Below are 26,115 nucleotides of genomic sequence, written 5' to 3'. Positions count from 1 at the left end.
TTGTCTCTTAAGAGTCTTAAACGCTGGCCAGTAGCCACTGACTCAGCAAAGGCGCACTGATAAACAAAAGCTACAGGGAGTAGCAGTTTGGAAATGCCTATTAACATTCCCCTTTGTTGAGGACAGAGAAACCAAGGACAACAGCGAGAGCTTGGACTCTACAGCATGGACGGGCTCACTATGAGCCTTGTCAGCTTGGTTGCTCACCTTCCTGGACTTAGGGGGAGCTGGGAGGACCTTGGACTTAACATAGTGAAGGGAACCCTGATGGCTCTTTGGCTTGGAGAGGGAGGGAGTGGGAGTATGGGTGGAGGGGAGGGGAGGGAAGGGGGAGAAGGAGGGAAGGAGATGGAAATCTTTAATAAAAAAATGAGAAAAAAATGGGAAAAAAAATTCCCCTTTGTTATCTGCTAGGGCCTGAAGCACCTGGTGTTGATAGAACTGGTAATAATCTGGTCACATTCTCAGATCATCCCGGAGAGGGGACTTTATAATATAATAACATTGGGGGGTCACAGTTTCATACACCCCTAGGCCATGCCTACCCCTCAGCATAGGCACAGAACAGAAACTGAGCCAATCTTAATTTCCTTGAACTGCAAGCTCTAACGAAACATACTTAAGCTTCTTCTTGCCAACATGACAATTTGAAACAGCTAGGTTTGGACAGATGAGCTTGTAAAGCTCCACTTGCTTCAAACGGATACAGATTTTTTCAGGCCGGTTCCAAGAGACATCAGCAAATTGCTTGCTTTAAGTCATATAAACTGCGCAGAAACTCTTGAGAGCCAAACTTTGCTTCCCGTCGTCACAAACTGTTCTATGTGTGTACAGCGTACTCTTGTCTCCTTTAGGCCTGATGTGGTTTTTTATCTATGCCTTTCTCACCTCATGGAGGGTCTCAGGGTAACTCCTCTTCACCTGGCAGCTCTCCTCAAAGAGAAAGGAAGTGCAAGTACTTGTGACCTAGATCCGAAGGCTCCAGTGTGTGAAGTCAGTCAGGGGTTCAGCTCAAAAGAGAAGACCCACCCACCATCACCTCACTCACCACACTGAGAGAGAACTAAAGCATTTGTGGCTACATTTCTTTTTATCAGGCAGGGAAAGGCCAAGTCTAAATCGAAAGGCCAGAAAAGCTGTACGGGGGGAAATTAGTCCATTATCAGGCTGTAAAAGATACCAAACGTTTGAAAACGTGTAATGGAGACAAGGCCAAACCAGAATATGCCTAATTATAACAGTGTAATAAAGGTGCCCAGAGTCTCCAAACGCTTGGCGAAACAAGAATTATGTGTCTTTCTCGACTTCTTTTGCTCAAAGGACAGAAAAGGACCACAGGCATTAACCTTGGGTTTCGCAAGGCACTGCTGTTGTTGATAAACGGACAGACTCGGCTGAAACGAAGATGTTCTCTTAGCTAGGGTCAGCTCCTGTGAAGGAAGGTGAATTTGAGAAGAGTTTTGTGGGACTAATTGAGAGAGGTCAGGTGAGGTCAGGGCTGGGAAGGGCTTGCAATTAACCGCTCCCCAGGTGCAGGGAAGCGCCTGCAGTTAGCACCGCTGGGCAGCTGATTGGTGTGAATTGGCCATCACTGCTCAGGAAATTTGGGTTTAGCTAGTCCACCCCAGGCCCTGGGAAGGTCGCAGTGTGTAAGGTACAGGCCTCGGGGTCTTCATAAGACCTGAAGAAGGCGGCTTAGTTATTATAAATGTACCTTTTCTGACTGTAAATCTATTTGTCCTTTCAGGAAAGAATGAATACCCTTGGGCTAACAGACTATGGAAAGTGTTATCAAGTAATTGGAATTTTTCTGGGATTCTCACGCTAGGAGAAAAAACTTGTCTCCTGGAAAGAGATTTTACTCCGTTTTGACAGCTGGTCAGACCACCTTGCAGGAGAGACTGGAGCTGAGTCAAAAAGACTGGGACTTAAGTCCCTTAAAGGGTCTGCTTCATTATGTATACCTCCTGCCCTTTATTTAACCCTAAATCTCAAATCAGAACCTGAAGATGAACATGGGTGGGTCACTGGACCTCTTTGATTCTCTTCACAGTGCAGTCCCATTGGCTAAATACCCTTTCTCTATTCTATGACCTATGGAGGGCAGGAGGCTGGGGCTGCCTTTACTGGGGCCACCAGGGCCCAGGTTCTGACTGTTACTCCGATGACAGGAAGAGTCCATGCATTTGTGTGCACAGGCAAACGGCTGTGTCAGTCAGCTACTGTGTGTGTTATGTATTTTATGTGCAGTCCCTTTTAAACACAGCTCCTGGTACTCAGCAGATACGTCTTAATATTTTTAACATTGCTGAAAGAGCTGTTTCATTCATGTGTTTTTTTTTTTCTCTGCAAGACAGGGTTTCTCGTAGCTTTGGAGCCTGTCCTGGAACTAGCTCTTGTAGACCAGGCTGGCCTCGAACTCACAGAGATCAATCTGCCTCTGCCATCTAAGCACTGGGGTTAAAGGTGTGTGCCACCACCGCACGACTGGAAGCCATATTCTTTCCTGGATTTTTCTTAAGTAATATTAACCCAGACATATGGATATTTTATATGGATTATCAATTAAAAATTAACAGTGGCTCCCTGGAGTAAGCACAGTCTCTTGTTCAGTAGTTCAGGCTATGAGATGAGCTTCTTTCTGCAAAAAGTGTCTGTCCTTTTTGGGAAATCTTTCATTTTAATCTGCTTTGAATTTATGATTATCAAACCTAGCTTTATTTTTGAAGAATAAGAGGGCGTGGCCCTGCAGAGGTGGCTCAGCTATTAAGATGACTGGCTGCTCTTCCGGAGGACTAGGGCTTGAGTCTCAGGATCCACATGAGAGTTACAAGCATCTGTAACTCCAGTTCCAGGCCATCCATTATTCTCTTCTGGCCTCCATGGGCACTGGGAACACACATGGTTCAGACATACATTCAGGCAAAACACCCATACACAACATAAAAATAATAAAACAAAAAGATCAAAGAGGGAACCCAGTCTCTCTCTCTCTCACACACACACACACACACACACATTGTTTCTGAGACAGGATTTTTCTGTGTACCCCTGGCTGTCCTGGAACTCACTCTGTAGACCAGGCTGGCCTTGAACTCACAGATATCCCTTTGCCTCTGCCTCCGGAGTGCTAGGTTTAAAGTTGTGAGCCACTACCACCCAGCTACCTGAGAAATATCTTAAACACACACACACACACACACACACACACTTGCTTGTACGGTTGCCTTGCCATGGTGGGAGGCTGAGGTATAGGTATTGCTTGAGGCAAAGCCTCAGCTATACAGGCAGGTGATGTTCAAAAAACAAACCAACAAAAACTCCAAAAACAGTGTTTTTTTGTTTTGTTTTCTGTGATCGTTACTGTTTCGTAATATCCCACAAAGTCTTAGGAAGCCAAGATAGGAAGACAGAGTAAATTAGGAAGACAAGGGAAGAAATGGACGCCATTCACGTGGAGTCTGAGGAAGCCTCTCTTCGGCTAGGAGTTAAGAACTCATCTCAATTAACATTTGCTGTGAAGACTGTCTAACAGAGAAAATACTGCTTTCATATACAGAAGAAACCCCCATGCACAGCAGGGGGGCTCCCTGCCCCCTGGGTTAGGCATAAACAGTACCCAAACACCTGTTTTCACAAAGATCTTTTATTAAATGGGAAGATAAATTAAAGTGGAGGTTTTTTGAGTCAGGAAGAAAACACAGCAAACGACCTTGCCGGCGTAATATTTAAGAAGAGAAGAAGGGGAGGTCAGTGTTAGGATGGGCTAGGATGGTATATTTTGATTGGGCATGCCAATTAGATGGAGGCTTTTGATTGCTGGATGTCAATTCTTTGATAGCTGTAGCTTGGTAGTCAGTCTCAGGAGGAGGAATTGTCCAAATAAGAGAATAGACCTTGGGAGCTTGCTTTAGGGTTATAATCCCTGGTTTACAAGGAGAGGGAAGGAGGAATGGCAAGGGCTGCTGGAGCCCTGTTTGCCAAGTCTGGGCCTGCTTGGGTCCTTCATACACCTTAAACGAAAATGTAAAAGGAGCAGCTTGTCACCTTTAACGCCACAATGTATATGGCCTTTCTCATTTTCCATGTGTAAACTTTACATTTCCCAGGAATTTCACTCCATTTACCACAGAGTGGCTTAACTATCCAGTGGACTGCTTGCAGCCCCTGCTTTGATCTTAGCACATTGTCAGTCCACCCAAGGCACCGGTGGAGTCATCCTATAATTTCATCTAACAAAAAAGCGGGATAAAAGAACAAAAAAGTTTCTTATCAGTCCTTTGAGCTGTAATTTGTTAGCCACCACAGCCTCCTGCCCTTTATTTAACAGCTCTGAAACACACACACACACACACACACGCACACACACACGCACACACATACACACACACACACACACACGTACGCGCGCGCGAGCGAGTTTTGAATTAATCCTCATATTTAAATCTGTCTTGAGAAAAATGCCTTTTTAATACACTCCACCGGTGCTTCATGAACACCGGCTCATTCTCAAATTCCTTCCTGCAGTGTTCCCCAGTGGAGGTCCCTAAAGGACAAAGGCCTGCCTGCTAAGTAAGGCTGCTGCGTTAGAATATAGGATCCTTCTCTCCTGACCAGCAAAACAATGGTTTTTAATTATCTTAATTTATTTGGTGTGAGAGCAAAAAATTCTAATCTCAGGCCCCTCATGGATAAGAGATAACATTGTATTCCACAATGTTTGATAAAGGTGAGCGGCCTTCTGCCGTTTACATAGTATTCCCTTTACTTAGTTTTTTTTTTTTGTTTTTGAGCTCTTTGGCGCCAGGAAAGCTGTTGCGGCAAGCAAACAAAAGGAGACACACTATGGGGCCTTGGGACTCTGAAACCTTAATCCGGAGGGAACTATCTAAACCTTCAGAGATTGGGTTGGGGGAGGGTGTGCATGACAGAAAGGAAGCTCCGAGGAACACTAAGTACCGGGCTCAGGGCCACTGGATAGCGCCTCTGGTCTGGTAAAAACAAACCTTTGTAGATTTAAGATGCACTGGAACAGAAGTATCCTATCTTTTTCACCTGTCTCCTCAAAGTAAATAAGCGAATCCATCCAATGGACGCAAAGTACAGTCTGTAGGGAGTTGCAACACGTCCCGGAGGTGATGGGCTAGACATCACCTGGCTGACTAGATTAGCTAGCTGCCACCCCAACCTGGGCAAGTCGAGTGAGTGGGGGCGGGAGAGGATGCGGCGCTGGGGTTGCACAGCACATCCGGGAGAGCCAGCAGCGGGCTGCGGGCTGCATAATTGATGAGGGCCGGCGCAAAGCTGGGCTGGCCTCGGGTGCGCCGGGAGCGTCTCGGGGGAGGAGGCCAGGGCGGCCGGCCCCTCCCACTCCGCTTTTTCTCGCGTGTCCTGTCCCCGGGACTGGCAGTGGGCGCCCGGTTACCAGCAAGTGCGCGTACAGAATAAACGGAGACGGATCGCAGCAAGCCGAGGGCGCAGCAGCGACCAGGACCGACCCGCCCGCGCCATGCGCTCGCTCACTGGCCCGAGGGCGTTTGTGGTGCCCGGCTGCCCGCTGGTACTTCTGTGCCTTCTAGTGGCGACGTGCCCGCATCGGGCAGAAGGCGATCCCGCAGGTGCCTGGGGTACAGGGACCGGGCCGGGGAGGGTTCTGGGCGCACGAGTAAGGGCGCAGTGGTCGCGACCCTCCAGCTGGACGACATCCCTTGCCGCCCGCGCAGGGGCCGCGGGGATGCGGGCTCTGGCGGCAGCGGAGCGGAGGTGGCCTCTCATTGGCTGGGTGCGGGTTCCCTAGGAGGAAACGTGGGCGAAGGGGCGGCTCCAGGTCCGCCAGCTCTGGGGGTGATTCCGGTTCCAATATATCCCAGTTTGATCCCGGGAGCTGGTACTGGGACAGGATCGTGTTTTTCCGATGAAGTGGGCTAATAGAGTGCGTGGGTTCGAGCAGGGGATGCTGGGGGCTTGGCTTCTGCTACTGTGGCTTTAGGAGTCCACATTCCCCGAGGCCAACTCCCCTCACTAGAGGCCACATCGAGGCCCTCGTATCACCTTTCCTCCTGGCAGGTGTTGGCCTTGAGGATGTTTTTTAGAGCCGATGGTTAAAAAAAAAAAAAATCACCATACCCAGCCAACTCAATCAAGCCCAGATAAGAAAATTATCTGTGTGTATCTTGTCTTTACATCATGGTCTTTATCAAAACAAAACTTTTTTCCCCCTAGGGTGTTGGGTTGCTTAAGGCATGTCAACAGAAGGATTTATCTGAAAAACATTACCTAAAGTCAAGATCGAGTTTGCCGAATTAGCTCACCTGTTTATACTCTCTGTGTCGCAAGCGGTCCTTGTAACCTGTTTTTCAGTGCAAGTTCTGTGTCTGTGAAGGGTTAGCTCCCGTTTAAATCACCGCTAACCGCTCAAGCAATTGAGAGACTGGCCCACTGGGAACTAAGTACAGGCATTCTTCTACAGAAGGGTTTCAGCCATTATAGATTGTTTTCATGGGCTTATAGCCTGTAGATTGGTTCAATATACTATTAAAAATGATCAAAGGGACACACACACACACACACACACACACACACACACACAACTTGCATAAAATCTTTTGGATTCCTCCAGTTTCTGGATTTTCTTGCTTCACATCTGTTTTCATCATAAGACTTAAAAATAATTGTCCAGGGCATGACCCGCTTCCCTGCGCCCCTCCTAGGGTACACCTGCTTCTTCTGTCTTCATCCATTCTAAATACTGTTTCCTTTTTTTCCAGCCCACTTCCCTTCCCTCTTCCCGTTTTCTCACCTTCCCTCCTCCCTCTCTTTTCCCTCCTTTCCCTTCTCCCTTCCCCTTTCTTCCCTCTCCACTTCCCTCTCCTCTTCCTCAGTTCTTAGTGTGTAATTCTGGGCCTCCTTCGCGGAAGGAAGCAGCTCCGTCATGGAGCCACAAATCCAGCCTCAACTGTTGTTTTGAGAATCAGAGTATTTTGGGTTAGCCCTAGAAGTTTGGTTCTCCACTTGACAGTGTGTGAGAATTATAGGAGAGCTTTCAAAAGATTGATACCCAGGTCTTGCCTTAGAAAAACCTGATTTATTTAGCATAGATGGCAGTCTGCCTTGGTATCTTTGAAAACTCATGTTTGAGGCAAAGCAGGCAAAATTACATTGAGAGGACCCTAAGGGTGTATTGTTAGATTGTTAGATACTCTCCTGGCATTGCCTTGAACTTAACGCACAGGTTGAAGCTGTTAATAAATGTGCCGGTGACAGAGGGGATCGTGGGACTTCCTTCCAGTCTCCACTCAGGTGAAAGTTCAGAAACAATGGGGAATTTGAAAAGCATGGCATCTGTGTCTACTTTGAAGCTGACCTTCAAAGTGGTTACACTTTCAGTGATGAAGAGGACTGGCTACTCTTCCAGAGAACCCAGGTTCAATTTTCCAATACCCACATGGTAGGGCATAGCCATTTATAACTGTAGTCCCAGGGGATCCTATTTGATGCCCTCTTCTGGCCTTTCTGGACACAGACATAGATCACACAGATACATACATATACATACACACACACACACACACACACACACACACAGAGACAGAGACATAGATCCCACATACACACAAAAATAAAGTAGTAAAGTAGTCAGGTCTACAAAGTTTTCTAGATTCAGTATTTTAATGAGATTCATCTTTGCTAAAAACTACTGCAAGTTTTAATGGATGCCTTTGTGTTTATATTTTGAACTACTTAGAGATAGGTATTCTGCTAAAAGCAGACTTTGGGGGTGAATTTCATTAACAAACTGGGTACAAGTCCCTATACTTACATTCTTTTTTTTTTTTTTTTTTTTTTTTTTGGTTTTTCGAGACAGGGTTTCTCTGTGGCTTTGGAGCCTGTCCTGGAACTAGCTCTTGTAGACCAGGCTGGTCTCGAACTCACAGAGATTCGCCTGCCTCTGCCTCCCGAGTGCTGGGATTAAAGGCGTGCGCCACCACCGCCCGGCTTATACTTACATTCTATAAGAGATGTGCGCCAGCCCCTGTACTATACCGTGGGTAGCCTGATGAGTTAGATTTTATTTTCTCCGATTTTCAAAAGAGGAAGTTGGGGCTTCTGTTAAGCAATTGCCTGAGTACACATAGTTTGGTGGTTGAGCAGAAAGTTTAAAGCTAGTCTGACTCCAAAGCCTGTCTTTTTAAACGCAGTTTTCTCTGAGATAACTGGGTGTGCCCTCAAGAGTTTGGAACCATTGACCAAGGGCATAGTGTGAGAGTCTGCAGGTATGTTAGGAGCTGAGGGACAAATGCAGTTTTGAGTCCTGGAATGAAGTCGGGGGTAAGGCGCTGGGAGTGAGTTACTGGCTTTTTCAAGTTTTCTTTTCTTAATTTTTTTATTGTTTTATTTATTTTGTGTATGTATGTATGCATGTACATTTGTGTCTGCTCCAGAACATCAGAGGACAACTTGAGAGCTGACTTTCTTCTACCATGTGGGCTCTAGGAATCGAACTCAGGTTGACATTGGGGATCCTATTTGTCTGCTGGGTCATCTCAGCAGCCTACCCCCTTTTGAAATTAAATAATAGATTTAAAAATACCTTTATGAAAGAAACATTATGGAAACAGGAATATTTGCCATCATTATTAGTGTTGTCACATAGAACAAACTGAGGGAAGGTTATTTTTGAAACCTTTTCAATGCTATAATTTGGAAGTAGCATCTTAACTTCCAAAGAAATAGCTTATATGCTGTTTTGATTTGCTTCCTTCCCTATTAGTTTCTATATTGTCTAGTAATAAATACTTGTGGGAAGGAATCTTACTTAAATGCCTACATTTGCCTGATAACATGTTTGCAGAAAACACTATCAGTTTTTGTCTTTAAAAGTATTTAAACTTGGGCTGGAGAGATGGCTCAGCAGTTAAGAGCACTGACAGCTCTTCTAGAGAGGACGCAGGTTCAATTCCCAGCAACTACATGACAGCTCCCAACTGTCTGTAACTATATAGTTTCAGAAGACCCCAACACCCTTGCACAAGCAAAAACACCAATGCACATAAAAGTATAAAAATAATTTAAAAAATGATCTTTAAAATGGTATTTAAATTGTTTAAATGAACAGATTTTTTTTAAAGCCCATCTTTATATTGGGATATTTTAAATTGGGATATTTCCAAATTTTAGTCATGTTAATGTTTGTTAAGAACATGTTCAACCAACTTGCATCCTGGTACTCCATCCCCCGGCCTCAGCTCCTTTCTCTTCACGGTGTCCTGAGTGGGCCTATAGCCATTGGCAGAGCAGGAGCAGGAGGGATCTTTACCTGGTCTGGTAGGTAGAGCTAGCAGCACAGAGATCCTGGTGAGGATGACTTTCAGGGAAGAGGTTAGGCTCCGCACAGCGAAGGAGATGCTCCCACAAAAGTTTAGCTCACCCCTGGTCTCAGAGTTGAGCAAAGTGGCAGGGCTACTGAGCAGGGGCAAGGTGACCGGTAATATCTGACCCATGCTCCAGAGCAGACCAGCCCAGAAGGTCGAGTCTGAGTGGGGAAGGAGAGTGACTCTCAGGGACAGATATGGCTGATGCAGTGGGATGTTGTATACATGGGAATTGATCAAATATGGAGATCTATCAGGGAAAGAAGGATGCAGGTTTTCCATTAGGGAAGGAGGAAATAAAGAGAAGTGGGGGAGGGAAAAAACCTTTGTTATCAGTATGAACTCATGACTACAAGTTTGTCTCTTCCTGTCACAAATGTACAAATATATGTATAATGTACATGTTGTATATGTGTATATTTCATGTTACACGTATGTTGTGTGTGTGTGTTTGAGTTTACATACACATGTTGGTAGCTCTGCCCACTGACTTCTAAGCAGTAAGTGTATTTTAACACCTAGGTGTTGGCGTCCAGCCCTATTCTTTTTAATAGTATTGGAGAAATGGCTGATTTTTCCAACGTGTGGAGCAGTTTGTAAACCTGGGAGATCCTCCACCAGAAAACAGGAAAGTATTCGAATATTGATGAGCCATGTCTGAAAGGGTCAGGAGCCAGTTTAAGGGGTTCACACAGAACAGATCTGGGAAAAACTGCGCATCCAAATAAACAAGGGTACTAAATAATGATGGCAATTCGCTGAGAAGGTCTTGCTATGTAGCCTAGGCTAGCCTTGTGTTTATGATCCTCTTGCATTAATCTCCTGAGTACAGTATTAATGGATTATAGCTAAATATAGAAATTCATGAGTAATATTGATAAAAGTTAATCAAATTAGTCAACTGTTTTCTGAAGGACAAAGGATTTCCTAGTTTTAAAGTAATTTCCTATAAAAATCTCACAAGTAGGGCTGGATAGATGGGCTCAGTGGTAAAGAGGACTGGCTTCTCTTCTAGAGATTCTGAGTTCAATTCCCAGCAACCACATGATGGCTCACAACCATCTATAATGAGATCTGGTGCCCCCTTCTGGTCTGGTCTGCAGGCATACATGATGGCGAACAGTGTATATTTAATAAATAAATACATCTTATAGAATGCTTCCTTTAAAAATATATATACATATACATAAAATAAAATTTAAAAAATTATTTAAAAATTTCACAAATAGCAAATGTTGAAAGAATAGCTTTATGTTAGGGAACTGTGGCAGTACTACTTAAACTAAGTGAAAGTCACTACAATGTTTTATTAAGTTTTCTTTTAGGAGCTGGAAAGATGGCTTAGAGGTTATGAGCACTGGCTATTCTTCCAGAGGTCCTGAGTTCAATTCCTACCAACCACATGGTGGTTCATAACCATCTATAGTGGGATCTGATGTCCTTTTCTGGCATACATTCAATAGGGTACTCATATACATAAAATAATAAATAAACTTTTTAAAAAGTTTTTTTTTTGTTTCCTTTTGCCATCTGGTCTGATAGGACATGGTAAGAAACAACACAGCATTATCTTTGACATTGCTGCCAAGAGTGCCTATCCCAAATCTAACCATGTTACAATAGCCTGGATTTTCCTGAGGGTCAAGGTTGAAGATGTCAAGATGAGAGCTGTAGCCAGGAAGGGGAAAGGAGGGACAGGAAGCTGATGGCAGCATGTGCTCCTGAGCTGTCTACAGAAATGCCCACTGGAGAGAGACCTAGCTGGGGTTTGGCATGAGCTGGCCGTGCAGGCATGGCAGCTTTCCTATTTCAGCGCAGCCTGCGATGATGTGGGATCTCTCTGATGCAGGAAACACTCAAGTGATGTCTCAGAGAGGCCCTTTCATCATGTCAGTAATGTTCCTGTCACGAAGATCGGGGGGGGGGGGGGGAAATGCCAGCTTTTGACATTTCATAGAAACCCGAGCTTGTTTAAAGAGAAACCAAATTTGTTCAGCTTTTTTTTGGAGGAAGCTTGACTGACCATAGGCATTCCATTCAAACAGTAGTTGAGAACTGGTCACCCATGTGTTTGGTTCCATTTTTAAATTTATGTGTAAGTATGTTCCTATGTGTGTTTATATGTACTGTTAGGTGTTGGGGGAAGCCAGAGTGTGCATTGTATTCCTTGGAACTCGAGTTACAGGTGATCGTGAGCCAGTTGGTGGGTGTGCATGCTAGCAGCTGAGCCCAGGAACTGTAAGTGATCTTAACTGCTGAACTATCCCTCCAACTCCTGGTACTATTTTCTAGAGAACATGCCCTTAAACAGAAACAGGTGTGTGCTGAGCCTGCCTGCCTGCCTGTCTGCCTGCCTCCCTGCCTCCCTCCCTCCTTCCCTGCCTCTTTCATTGCAATTCTTAAGAGCTACTCTTGGCTGCCGGCATCTCATATTCTCATATTTCGCAATAATAAGGACAACCTTGTGACTAACCACTCTGCACACATACACTAACATAGACAGGAAAGAAAAGACTCCTTTGCGACATTTTGTTTAAAATAAACTCCTCAAGGTACCGTCAGCATCAGGCATGGTGGATCCCTCTGTAATGTTGTTATAGGAATGAGAGACATTGTCTTTAAAGAAGGTGCTGTTTGTTTTATTGAATACATTTTTTTTTTCTGTTTTTAAAGTTATCGAGGTTAGCGTAACTAAGGTATCCCTCCTAGTCTCCAAACAGAGTCTTCTCTGTTTTTGTTTTGTTTTTTGAGGGAGGGTTTTATCTATCTGTGGTTGGCCTTAGACTCACTGTGTAGCCAAGGATGAATTTGAATTCCTCATCTCCTTGCCGCCACCTCCCAAGTGCTGAGATTATAGGCGTGTACCATCACATCCAGGCCAAGATAAAATCTTTTTTGGCCTTTGAGTTGCACGAGTTAAGAACCCGAAAGGGAATTTTGATTGATCTTAACACTCCAAGTGCCTCTGTCACATATCTAGGGGCAAGGAGCAAGCCATAGCTGGCTTCTTGTTTCACACTTCAGTCGCCCACCCGGCAACGGGGTTTCTTCCTAAAGCCATCCTCAGTGTCGACCCGGGGCAGGAGCAGGAGGCTGTTAGTCACCTGTGAATGTTAACTTGATATCTATGCTTTAAAATACTTATGTGTAAACTCTGCAGAACAGAACCTCGGGGTTACAGGAATGTTTGTAGATTCTAAAAAGCAGCCGTACTGAATCGGGAACGGGGGTTGAGGATGTAGCTACTCAGAGCCAAGCTTTCTCTGTCTTTGCGCCTTTTACTTTTTGGTCTGAGTAACGCTTGGTTGTCGTTGGTGTTATTGTGGAATGCTTTAGGAGCTCATGTAGAGAAGTACACACTGTGCTTGTCAGAGTTTTATTCTTTAAAGCTCAATGATAAATGGCCTTTCTGTCCAGTAATTCTCTTATTATTTGAACTCTACTAGTTACCTGCCTGGAATGTTCTTTGTCTGGGACTGCTCAAGGTTTACTTGTACCCTTGGCAGCTCATAATTTCCTCAACAGACTCTGGAATATGCCCACAACTCTGAGTATCCTGACACACCACCCCTGCTTCGTTCCCTTGTACTACAGTTACGAAAGGGCATGGAAATACTAGATGCCTAGAAACGTAATTCCAAATGCATTGTTTGTGAGCAGGATTTTACCTGGTTAATGAGATGTTTTAAAGCTGTAGGTAAGCCATAATATGGCAGTCCTATTCTTACATATATTGTTGCCTCCATGAAGAAATATACTGATTTTTCATATTTTAGATTTCTCAGTAGTATATTTTACCTTTTCCTAAGTTGTAGTTCTTATAATTGTGTATTTCTACTATTGTGCATCAGAATTTTAAAATATTTATCAAAATAATCTTAAGTAAGCTTATTTATAATAATAAATATGCAAGTTAAGCATAAAGAATAATATATTTAATTTAATAATAACTTAGAACTTCTTTTTTGCAGTCCTGTAGATTGAACAGTACATGCTAGGCCAAATGCTCTACCCCCTGAGTTATGCCATTTTAAACAAAAAGTATTAAATCCAAAATTTTAAACTGTAACGAGGAGGACCTAGAGAGATGGCTCTGTGGTTAAGAGAGAAGTACTGCTCTTGCAGAGGAACTGGCTCTGCTCCCAGCACCCACCCAGCAGCTCATGACCATCTATACGCTCAGTAGGGCCTGATGCCTCCTGCTCTACACAGGACTGCATGCATGTGGTACACATAGTCACACAGGCACACGTACATGCAAATAAACTTTTAAAAAAATCTAGAAAAGATGCAATAGAGAAATATTAGAGAGTACGGTCTTTAAATTTTTTTTTTAGTAGTAGGGGTGAAAGTCAGGGTTTTGCACATGCGTGGGAAGTGATCTACCACTGCTATCTCAGCCCTCTTTGCATTGCATATCTTGAAGCAGTAACTCATGGAGTTGCCCAGAATTTTCAGCCCTCCTGCCTCAGCCTTGTGAGCAATGGCAAAGATTACAGGCCTGCACTAGCAAGCCCGGCTTAGAGGAAGAAGTTATTCTTATAGGAGATGCACTTGAAGATTTCCTTCCAGAAATAAACAGTTCTTAAGACTCCTCCCGGTCTTCTAGCATTTCTTCCTTGTTACACCCTCTCCAGTCTGCCTTCTTTTAAACAAAGCACACAGTTAAAGATGCGAAACAACAGAAGACACTGTAACCTTTACTTCACTCCGTGGTGGTACTACTGTAAATTTTAAGCCCCTCTAGCAAGACCTGTTTTTCCTTTTTTCAAGATAGGGTTTCTCTGTAGCTTTGGAGCCTGTCCTGGAACTAGCTCTTATAGGCCAGGCTGGCCTCGAACTCACAGAGATCTGCCTGCCTCTACCACCGGAGTGCTGGCATTAAAGGCATGCACCACCATTGCCCCGCACAAGACTTGTTTTAAAATGTAATATAAAACCTTTTTTTTTTTTTTTTTTTTTTTTTTTTTTTTTTTTTTTTTTTTTTTTTTTTTTGCTTCAAGTAACAATGGGTTGAAAATTAGGTTGCAACTCAGTTCTTTGATGCAGTATCTTTACGCAGCATCTCTCCTCAGAGGGAGGAAGCAATCTCTAATCTCTGCAACAACTGCTAGTTGTGATTGTTTTAGGCTGGCTTTTCATCAGTTACCTGGAAGAGAAAGCCAGGTGGAAAATGTCCAGAAATGATTAAGAAAAGGGTGACTGTAATACCCTGAAGAATGCATGTTTTGAACTTGGCACCATCACTCAGGATTTGAGTGACTTTTCCTAATTCCCTCCCCGCCGCTTTCTCTAAGAACTGAGGTTTATGGTGGAGACTTTGTCATCAAAGTGCTGAGCTATTATCAATTACATTCTGATACTTTAGGTCCCCAAATACTGGCCCAACTCAGCTTGGGACATGGGGTTCCTACCTCTTCATTTTTATTTCCTTTTGTGAATCAGCCTAACCCTTTCAGAGATGCATCTGGACCATATCTGTCTGAGCCCTACCCGCCAATTTCTTTTACATACACATGCTTACTAAATCTGCCCCTCACTGCCACCTGTCCTGGTATAGAAGCAGGGAGGTTTACAGTCTCCCTTTTGTGATTACAGAATATCTTGTCCAAACCAAGAATGCATCCGTCCTAGCCTCCTCGCCTGCTTTTTATACTCATAGCAATTGCCCATGCTGCTTCTTGAGGGAATCCTTTTGCACGTTCAGTGGAAAGTAGAACCTGATAAAGGCTGATGCTTAGCCAGGAGGTGGTGGCACTCGCCTTTATTCCAGGCACTCAGGAGGGCAGAGGCAGGCAGATCTCTGTGAGTTCAAGACCAGCCTGGTCTACAGGGCGCGTTCCAGGTTAGCCAGAGCTACATGGAGAAACCCTGTCTTCAGAAAGTAGAATAAAATAATAAAAAGATTGACGCTTGAACAAAGAAGTGATGTTAGTGTCAGCTAGGGACAGGTTTGCAGCTCTCTGAGTATATCTTTTAATATGTGAATTGTTAGTTAGAAATGGCCGCAGCGGCTAGTATATTCTGGAACGCTCCAGGTTCTCTTGTGTCAGGTGTCTTGCTTTCCCTTCTCTTATTCTTTCAGCTGTGGTGAGCTGAGATTTTGGTGAACTTCAGCCTTTGAAGCCCCTTCCTCCCTCTCTCTCTCTCTTTCTCTCTCTCTCTCTCTCTCTCTCTCTCTCTCTCTCTCTCTCTCTCTCTCTCTCTCTCTCTCTCTCTCTCTCTCTCTCTCTCTCTCTCTTGTTTGTAGATCTAGATAGGTTCTTCCAGAGTTGCTTCCTGGAGGTGAGGAGAGGAAAGCTGCCCCAGCCTTGATCTCCTACAATAACCTTGACCTTGATGCAGTTTCCAGAGTCAGGCTTACCCTCTGTAGATCCTGTGCTAACTTGTACGAAAGATGCAAGCTCATGACACTAATACCAGGGATAAATGTTTCTGAAATGTTAATGACTCAACCACTTGTGGCCCAAACAGTTACTTTACCATCCATTAGCTTTTAGGGATCCAGTTTACCCCTCTTCCTGTTCCTTGCCAGCACACACTGTACACCAGGTCCTTTTATCCATACTTAAGTGGAGTCAGGATAAAAGTGACAAACGGGCATTTCTCCCGACTGTTGTCACTCTCCTGTAACTGACAGTGTGGATAACAGTCACCGCCACCAGGATGAGTGATGGTGGCCATCTGAAAGGGTCCCATGCTCGTGTGAGGACTACGACATGCAATGAGAAATGTCACAATAGACAGCAAGACCAGGAAAGGAGGGCTTCCAAATGAGGGGATGTATGCTTTGCAACGTTCCAGATCAGATGGCAGTCACGATAGCTCTTTCTGACCCCACTCTTTCTTCCTAACTAGCACCGAGTGAGTGGCGTCTGTCTCGGACTTACTGTATTATTTCTTTAATATAATCTCTACATGAGTCATGCCCAAGAGTGGGACTAAGTAACATTTATTAGAAAAAGAATCTTGAACAGACTTTTTTAGCATGCATATGTATAGCATGCATACACATATGTGTGTGCACGAATGCATGTGCGTGCGCACACACACATCCAAACTCAGGTCACCAGGCTTGGCAGCAAGCATCTTTATCGACAAAACTATCTGGCCAGCTCCAAGCTGGTTTTTAAATAATCATCTAGTCTTGGCGAGGATATCATAAATGTAACCACATATAATTTGTCTTACAGATTCATCTTTTACAAGTCTACCTGTTCGAGAAGAAATGATGGCAAAATACTCAAACCTTTCCTTGGAGAGCCATAATATATCACTGACAGGTAAGAGGATCATGTCTCAAGTAGTAAAATGCCAAGATAAGTTTTTAAAAGGTGTTAAGTCACTGTTTTGGTCTTTCCCAGCTTTGGTTTTCTTTTTTGGTTTTTTGAGACAGGGGTTCTCTGTGTAACAGCCCTGGCTGTCCTGGAATTTGCTTTGCAGACCAGCCTGTCCTCGAACTCACAGAGATTCTCCTGTCTCTGCTTCCTAAGTGCTGGCATTAAAGGCGTGTTCTACAACTACCTGGCCTAGCTTTGGTTTTCAGTATATGAAATGATTACAGAATTTTTAAATTAATAAGAGTGGTTTGTTCCAGAAACATCAAAACAGCACAATTAGAATCTAAACTCTTTCAGCCTGTTTATTACATTAGTAACTAGTATCTTGCTTTTTTTTTTTTTGGCAGATAGTTTTTTACTATTTTACCAGTCTCAAACTGTTTCTTACTTTGTTTCATGTGACCAGAAAATTTGGGGCAAATTTTCCAAGCCAATGCTGGTGAAAGGTGTGTGCTGAGTTTTTTGATAGAACATTAAACAAAAAACAACAACAACAAAAAAAACTTTATCAGCTCTTGTTTCTCCCCAGATATTCTCGATCCAGCAGTTGGAATTTATTCTTGTAAAAGTCGGCCCTGTATTCCTGCATCGTGACTCGCTCTTTTTGTTTTGTGTGTGTTCTAGTCGTTGGTTGCCTGTATGAGACGAATCAGTTATTTAAGATGCAGGTGAGAAACATCTGCTTTGCAGATTCTTTGGCCAGGCTGGCAGAGTGGATTGCAGGACACAAGTCTCACTCCGCACAGCCTGGTGCCAGGAAATCAAGGAGTAATGCTCAGGGCCACAACAAGGAATACTTTTTTATTAACTAAATTGTGCTAGGGATTTACCTAAGCTACCGAAGGTTTCCCACTTAGCTTTTTTTGATGTAACTCTTAGCTGCTCTATCTGACGGTTCACCTGAAGCCAGATTCCTCCTCTCATGAAAGGGCCCATTGTTCACAGTCCCCCATGGTTTGTTTGTTGCCCTGATTTGTGCACATGTCAGCCTGGCTTTTCCCTTCCTTGTACCCACCGCACTTCACTTTCTCCAAGCCTGAACAAGCACCAAAAAGCATCTTAAGAGCTGGCGCCCAGGCTTGCTCATGACTTCTGTGTACTCGGTTGTTTGTCTACTCCCCCCCTTACTGTTTCGTAGTCTGCCTGTCGTCCCCATGAAAGGAAGCCTTGTTTGACATGGAGACACTTGAAGACTTTGACTTTGAAGCTTTCTTCTGTTGCAACAGTTCTTATGAAATAAAGCCTTTATAAAGGTCTGGATTGCTGTTTATTTAAGAAAAGCAGAGATCTGACAGCAGTTTTGGAACTCTGACTCTTCCGAGCTGTGATTATGTTTTCTTGTAGCCTTTTTGCTTTGGTTGCCATCCTGTCAAAAATTCTCTTGTTGGGAGCTATTGAAATAGGAACCATAGGCATTTTCTTACTGCCAGGCCTGACTGGCTTCCTTCCTTCCTTCCTTCCTTCCTTCCTTCCTTCCTTCCTTCCTTCCTTCCTTCCTCCCTCCCTCCCTCCCTCCCTCCCTCCCTCCCTCCTCCTCCTCCTCCTCCTCCTCTCCTCCTCCTTCTTCCTCTCTCTCTCTCTCTCTCCTCTCATCTCTCTCTCTCTCTCTCTCTCTCTCTCTCTCTCTCGTATGCCTCATGAAAATTGTTTGATCTTAAACTTCACCTGTCTTGCCTCCCAAGTGGGGGAGGTGTGGGCCACCATTGCTAATTACTGACCAGAATTCATGTTATCCATGAATGGTCCATTCTGCCAACAATGATTTCTTCATCACCCTTGTTTGTAAATAGTACTCATGGCATCTTCCTATTTAATTCACTTAAAGCTCCCCTTCTCTATCTGCAGTATAGGGACAATAAAAGTTGTCTAGGTTTACAATGACTTCACAACAATAAATTGTGTCAGTTTTTCTTGGCAAGGAGCAAAAGAGAAAGTCTAGTCACCATTTCTATTGCTACAGCTAGGATAACAGGGTCTACCATCACTAAGCACTTAGTGTGGGCCACAATGAGTGCTTCCATGTGGCCCACACTGGCTTCCTGTTTTTCTTTCCTTCTGGACATTTAGAAACTGACATTTCTATTAGTGTGTGGGTTTTTTTTTTTTTTTTTTTTTTTTTTTTTGAATCAAGCAGAATATCTTAGTTACAAATCCTGGATCAGAAGGACAACTTTGGCTGCACTCAACAAATTTATTTAGTGAGAAAGGGGCCCTGTGCCTGGGAAGATGAGAAAACATGGCCTTTGGTTTAAAAACAGAGCAATAACAAAAAAACTGGTTGTTCACTTTTTTAATGTAAGACATTATTTACTTGAGAAATTCATCCTGTTGAGTGTGTGCTGTGTGCATTTTTTTCTTTATAGGCTTTACCCTTTCATAACAATTCTTGGAGGTGAGCACTGTTGTTATTTCAATTCGTAGTTTGAATACGTACAAAGAGATTGAGTGAACTGACCAAAATCCCAAGTGGGAATTGGGTTTTGAACCCAGGCAGCCTGGCGCCAGAGTCTCTGCTGGGCCAAGTAACTTTTTAATGCCGGATTATTCCTTTCTTTTAGCAATATTGCTAAAACAGCTATGCCTGCTTTAAGGTGGATGATTAGGAGCTTTGAAGTGATATATTCAAAATCTATGAAATAAGGTCATAGTAAATGCTTTAACCCCTACTAGGTTAATTTTAGAGACTGTGTTTCCTGAATAGCAAGTTTGTAGAAGTATAATTGCTGTTACTAAGGAGAGAAAAGTCTCTTCCCCTCTCTGTGTCATTCCTGGGCTTTTAAAACCTGTCTTTGATAATGGCCTATTTGGCAGTCCTTCCTTCCACGACTGCACTTTAGAATGTTTCTATATTGTTACTTTCGGTGTTTTCTCTTTTCCTCTGCAAATGGGGCTGGTTAGTGTTTCAATGTTGTTTTTTAAACAAGGCGATGAAAATCCAAACAGCAGCTGGCTGCTTTCTTCATCAGCCTGGTGATGGCTGAGGTGAGCTTTCTACATTGTTGACCCAACCCATGTTGTGTTTACCAGCTGACCTGGCAAGGCCCCCAGGAGGGAAGGAGGAAGCGTAAGCAGAAGTTGGAGGTGCGCATATGCTAATTTAGGTGCTGTCAGGTTTGGTAATGTCACCAGAGATGAGGAAAATACAGCCTTGTTGCCTAGCCACAGGCAGGCAGGACCTCACACGTGTTGTAGGGTCAGGAGTGGAGGAAGGCGGGGAAGGCTCTGCACATCTGGTCTCCCGGACTGCTTGCAGGGAAGATCCTAGACTACTTTAATGGCTGGAAGCTGTTCGTGACCTTTTCTGGATCTAGTCTTTTAAGGACAATAGAAAAACTGGTGATGTACAAGGAAGGAAAACATGAGTGGGCTTTAACATCCACAGGGAGGGGAAGAGGAAACAGGACCCAGCTCCACTGTAGCAATACACAGGACAACAGCAGCAGGCAGCTCTTGACCTCGAACTAGGGTCTTTGGAGCAGAAATCCTGACGTTTTGGGGCTGGATAGTTCTTTGTTGCATGGGGAGGGTTGTTTGTGACATTTTAAGATGTGTAGTAGAATCCTAGGACTCTATGTTCAAGTTGTGAGGCCATATGTTCATGGGGGATAAATTTGTCCCTTGCTTATTAAAGAGGGTGGTTCTTTGCCTCACCTAGCTTCTTGTCACCACAGTGGAACTCCTGGTTTAGTCAATGCTGCCCACAGGAGATGTGAAAGCCCTGTGGGAGGAAGCATCTCCTTTCCTTGAAAATGGAGGCAGGGAGAGAGAACTCTGTGAGACCAGACTGGCTGCTTGCCTTCTAAAGTTCCGTCAAGAGCAACCTAATTTCACTGTAGGGGCCCTAGTGATCCAAGGATTATTATTATTATTATTATTTTGGGGGACAGGGTTTCTCTGTGCAGCCCTGGCAGTCCTGAAATTGGCTCTGTAGATCAGGGTGGCTTCAAACTCCGAGATCCACCTGTTTCTGCCTCCCAAGTGCTGGCATCAAAGGCATGCGTCACCACAGCCTTAAAATTTCCATCAGCTTAACACTCTCCTGGATCCTGTCTCCAGCACATGGACCTTTGACTGACAGCCCACATCCAAGCTCTAGTGCCCTGCGGCCGTTTCATAACTGCATTATGGGACACCATGTGATTTAAACATCCTAGCATTGTGAACCGTTAATACAGCTTTCCATCAGGAAGTTAAGTGTCAGAGTTAGGCACAGGGAACAGCCTAAGTGGGGGATATGAGCAGGGTCAGCAGGATCCCACCTCTTCCCTCCTTCTGGTGTTCAAATTCTGTCTTTCTCTGAGAATTAAGTCAAAAGCCACATCTTTGGGAAAACGGAGGGTCTTTGTATTTTATAGGCATCTATCGTTTTCAGGTTGCAACGGTGAGTTCATTTTGAAATATTATATCCAGCAATATAGTAAATTAGAGATTGTGAGCCCACCCCCTCCTACCACTCCTAAGCATATCTGAAATAGAGTAACTATTCTCTTAAGTGTATACTAAGTGCATAGGAAAGAAAGACAAGGACCATCTCCATCCCCCCTCCCCTCCCCCGCCCTGCCTCCCTTCCCTATCAGTGACAAGTACATCGCATTTATGAATTCATATTCTGTTGTTTCCTTGTGTTCCGGCCATGATACTTCGGTTTCTAGAGCCATACAGACACACAGCTGTGAACACACACAAGGTAGGAGAAGTCAGTAGAAGCCTCAGAAAACTGGTGGTCCCTGGTGACACACAAAGATTTGACCTGAAGGGGGAAGAGCATCCGCTGACAGCACAAAGGGAGGACAAGCTGGCTACTTCATTTTGGCTTCGTTCAGTGCTAAAAGCACAAGGCTCCTACACTGTCAAAGAGTAAAAATATGAAAGTCTTCCAAAGCCCTCCAAAGTCCCCTGGTTATTCATAGACATGAGCCTACCTCAGAGAGATCTGGGGTGCAAATTTCTAACAGTTGCACTGTCTAGGTGCCTCCGAGCTGAGAAATACCCCAGGAAGGAGCCCTTGCAGGTGTCTCTTCCCCAGGAAAGTCATGAGCACTGGAGGAAGGCGGCACCTCCACCCAGCTGTGCAGTGAGTGTTGAGAATGTGACATAAGGCGTTCAAGGGGCTTGGGGACTCCTCTGACGTCCTCCACTGAGGAACAGCAGGTTTAGCCATTGCGGAACTACGCTGCAGAAAGACTGTGTGTAGACACATGATGGGGACTGTTGAAAATGTGAGGAGCATGCTTTTCATCATTCATCGTCAGTTCTTGAGGATCTAGCCATAGTGCATACATGCTGCTAGATTGTATCTTTACTTGTATGGACAGTAGTGATGGCCTAGTTGGCTAGGATATTTTCTTTTTTTTTTCCCTCCCTTTTCTTTCTTCTTTTCTTGGGGCGGGTGGTTTGTGAGACGGGGTTTCTCTGTGTAATAGCCCTAGCTGTCCTGAAACTAGCTCTTGTAGATCAGGCTGGTCTTGAACTCACAGAGATCCACCTGCCTTTGCCTCCCAGTGCTGGGATTAAAGGCGTCCGCCACCACCACTGCCTGGTTGGGTATTTAATGAGCTTGCTCGTGTACGTTTTTCTGTTATAAATTACGCAACGATGAACACGCTACAGATAACTCCAGGGCTGTAGCTTTGTATGCGTTGTGTAACGAATACTGTGGAGCAGCATCACTGAGTTAGACATGATGTACACTTCTGATAGCTCCTGAGAAGTTGTCCTCCAGAAGAGCCGCACAGCTTGTTCTTTCCCACACCCACGGTGGAGCCGAGTTTTCCCTGTGTCTTCACTAACACAAGATACTATCAGGTTCTTTGAACTTTGTTCTTTGTGAGTAGCAAAGCTGAAGGACTGTTTTAATTGGCATTTTGGATTTAGGCATAAAAGTTTGGATTTAGCCAAACCTCTCTAGGGTGGGGGGCTTTGGAGGACTTTTATATTTTACTCTCTTTAATTGACGGTGATAAGAGCCTTGTGCTGTTAACACTGGATGGAACTAAAATAAAGAAGCCAATTTGTTCTCCCTTAGTGTTATCAGCTTTTGTTCATGCCTGTGTATATGTGTCTATTGATATCTTTTATTAATTTTGCTACTTTTTAAAAATTTGATAGAAAAGAGGTAGGAATGCAGAACATATTATTTCTGTGTGCTTTTTATAAAAATTAAAGTATTTTTCCTATTAAATAGTATTCTCTCTCCTCTCATTCTGTGTGTGCATGCACATTTGCATATGGTAGTCAGAGGTCGATGTTAACTGGCTTCCTTATTTTTATTGTGCTTTGTCTTTAATATTTATGGGCGTTTGCCTGCATGTATGTCTCTTCAGCATGTATGTCTCTCCTGGTGCCAGTGGAGGCCAGAAGAAGACATCAGATCCCCTGGAACAAGACTTGCAGACAGTTGAGCCCCTATATGGGTGCTGGGAATTGCACTTGGTTCTACTGGAAGAGCAACAAGTGATCTTAACCAGTGAGCCCTCTCTCCAGCCTCTTTCCACAGGATTTCTTACAGAGCCTGGATCTTGCTGATTGTCTAGACTGGCTGGACATCAAGCCCCAGGATCCTCCTCTCGCTCCCCAGCCTAAGAATTAGATGTCCCATTGCATCCCTTTTGCTTTATGTGGATGGGAGGAATTCGAGCTTAGGTCTTCATCCTTGCACCGCAAACTTTCCACAGATTCAGGCTTTTCTCTCAACCTAGTAATTTTTGTAGTTCTTTCTTTTAACATTTCACCTATTGCTTTTCTTGTTTTTAACCCCTCCCTTAAGATGTTTTTCTTTTAAATTTATTTTACATTTGTTAGTGTCTGTGTTCATGCATACATGTGCACATGAGTGTGCCACAGAGCTCACACAGAGGTCAGAGGACAAGCTGGAGTGTTTCTGCATGCTGTAAAATGGCAGGCGGGGCGAGCTGAGCCAGTCGTGGGGAGCAAGCCTGTAAGCAGCATTTCTCGGTCTCTGCTTTCATTCCTGCCTTGAGAGCTTGTCCTGACTTACTTTCCCGCGAGACTGTAATAAAGACATGAAAAGCCAAATAAACTCTTTCCTCCCCAGGTCGCATTTTGTCATGGTGGCTACCACAGCAGTAGAAAGCAAACTAAGGAAAGTAAATAAATAAATAGATAACTAAAGTAATCTTTAAAAAGGAGAAGGAGAAGGAGAAGGAGAAGAAGAGAAGAGAAAAGAAAGAAATCAATCCAAGCTAGTGCGCAAACTTGAAACTTCCCATCAAGGTAGAGAAGGTTGAAGTAGATAAGAAATTGGAGACAAGATAGTGATGTGGAGATTCTTGTTTTGTAAAAGAGAGGAAAGTGTAGAAAGATGACTTCCAGTTCCAGGACAAATACTGGGATGGCCCAGGGGCGCAAGGCCCAGGGACAGGTCCTGCTCTGAGCCCTGGATAGAAGCCTATTGGGTTACAGACCTTCCACCTGCCGTGCTTTCTCTCCCAGAAAGCTTGCCTTGTCCCGTTCCCTCTGCCCTCTATCTTCCTGGAAAGAGACAGGTGATGAAGCTTGCTCCTCCCCCCCCCCCCAAGGCGGAACACCTGAGGCACTCTGCCCAACTTGGAAAAGCTTGCAGAAGTCATACCTAGCTGTTGTTTACCACATTCGTGATGTGTCTGAAAGTTCTGAGTTTCTAGAACTTTCTAAATTTTGGTGGTTGAAGTCCTATTTTTTTTCCTTTTTTGTTTTTGTTTCTTTGAGACATTGTTTCTTTGAGACATTGTTTATTTGAGACATTGTTTCTTTGTGTAACCTTGGCTATCTTAGAATTTGCTCTATAGTCCAGACTGGCTTTGAACTCTCAGAGATCCGCCTGCCTCTGCCTCTGCAGTGCTGGGATTAAAGGTGTGCACCACTGCTCTCTACCTGGCTTCTGAAGTCTTAAAGAGGCCTTGATCCTTACAGGAGGGGATGCTTCAATTTATTGGACTTTTAAGTCATATTCGAAAGCACTACTTTATGTAGAAATTTTCAGTAATATTCTTGAAAATACTGTCACTACTGGGTTCTAAAGGGTCAGAGTAGATGTACCCATCCTTCCTCTTAAGATGGCGAGTTGCTAGAAGTTTCTCCCAAGAATGCATGACTACAAGAGAATATTTATACAGCTATAAATTATTATGTTGGATTACTATTAAGAACTGAATTTTATAATTCTTGCTGGAGATAAATTCTTGGAATGTAGCCTAGGCTAGCCTTATGACTATGTTCCTTCTGCCCCAGCCTCCAAAGTTGTGGAAATCACCGAAATTTTCAGATATTTCAGAAACTAAACATATTTCTTCACTCCTAGAGCTGCAGACGTCATGTGTGTTTTTGCAAGACTTCAAGACGGCGGAGAAGTGTTACCCTTGTGCAATGCTAGGGAAGTTGAAGTGTTGTTTTTCTGAAGCTCACATTCAGTTTCTTGGTTAACCCCAAAAGATTTTCAGGGAAGGGATAGCATTTCCTGTGCAGATTTGCTGCTATGATTCCTTGGCGGGAAGAAAAGCAAACTGCAGAAATGCCCTAGGAAGCAGTGAAGTAACAGGGCGGAGGGTGGCCTGGGAAAGGCAGGCTATGCTATACTTAACACCGTGGAAGAACATTTAGTTGAGAACGCAAGTGCTTTTAATGTGTTTGTCTCTACAGTCAGCTATCATTTCGCTCACTTGGGTATGCTGCTGTAATTTAAGTTCCGTTTGACATCTGTCATTATGTTTGAAGTCTTGGGTTTGAACCGTTTGATGGTGAAGAAGTTGATGGTCTTTTCCTAGGAATTCCGGGTCTTTGAGGGTTTGTATGTACTCTTGGTTAGGGGAGAATCTGGACTTAGCCACACTCACCTTTGAAGGTCGGCGCTGCCTGTATCTTGATGTGTCACTCTGGGTGAGGGAGTTTCCTCTTGGCCTCATGTGTGAAATAGGAGTGGTTGCTTACCTCATCGACGCTGTCATGACGACTAAGTGATGCAGTCAGCCTGCAACTTCGTACCACGCCCGGGTTTGTTAAGTTCTGGACCGAGACAGTGAGAGGGGAGTGCTTACTGAGCACGGCTCCCCTGCAGCCGTAGTGCCTTTTGTAGACTTCATGTGTATCAGCCCATTTTGATATCAAAATAAGGACATGAGGCAAGGAAACTGGGGGCGGGGGTACACAGGATATAGTTGATGGTATAACCTTTGCCTAGCAGCCTAGGATGCACAGGAACCTGGATTGACTCTCCATCAACACACACAGACACACAGAGCATCCTCAACAACCCCAAACAAACATGGCTCACCAGCAAAACAAACACGCACACACACAGAGACACACAGAGCACCCTGAACAAGCCCCCCAAAAACATGGCTCTCCAGCAAAACAAACACACACACATACACACACACCACAGCACCCTCAACAACCCAAAACAAACA

At 44.2% G+C, this 26,115-nt stretch overlaps 1 protein-coding gene across 1 annotated transcript in view; it reads left to right on the top strand.

Annotated features, from left to right (window-relative positions):
- Window positions 1–5,425: 5,425 nt before the first annotated feature.
- Emb (embigin) overlaps window positions 5,426–26,115 on the top strand; it is a 43,398-nt gene continuing 22,708 nt past the window's right edge. Inside the window, exons 1-2 of the mRNA XM_038323945.1 lie at window positions 5,426–5,618; window positions 16,565–16,654. Coding sequence (XP_038179873.1) covers window positions 5,510–5,618; window positions 16,565–16,654 — 199 coding nt within the window. The 5' untranslated portion in view covers window positions 5,426–5,509. The remainder of the gene's footprint in view (window positions 5,619–16,564; window positions 16,655–26,115) is intronic.

This window comes from Arvicola amphibius, chromosome 3, assembly GCF_903992535.2.
Source record: "Arvicola amphibius chromosome 3, mArvAmp1.2, whole genome shotgun sequence".
Taxonomy (NCBI): Eukaryota; Metazoa; Chordata; class Mammalia; order Rodentia; family Cricetidae; genus Arvicola; species Arvicola amphibius.
This window is presented reverse-complemented; position numbering and strand designations above follow the sequence as displayed.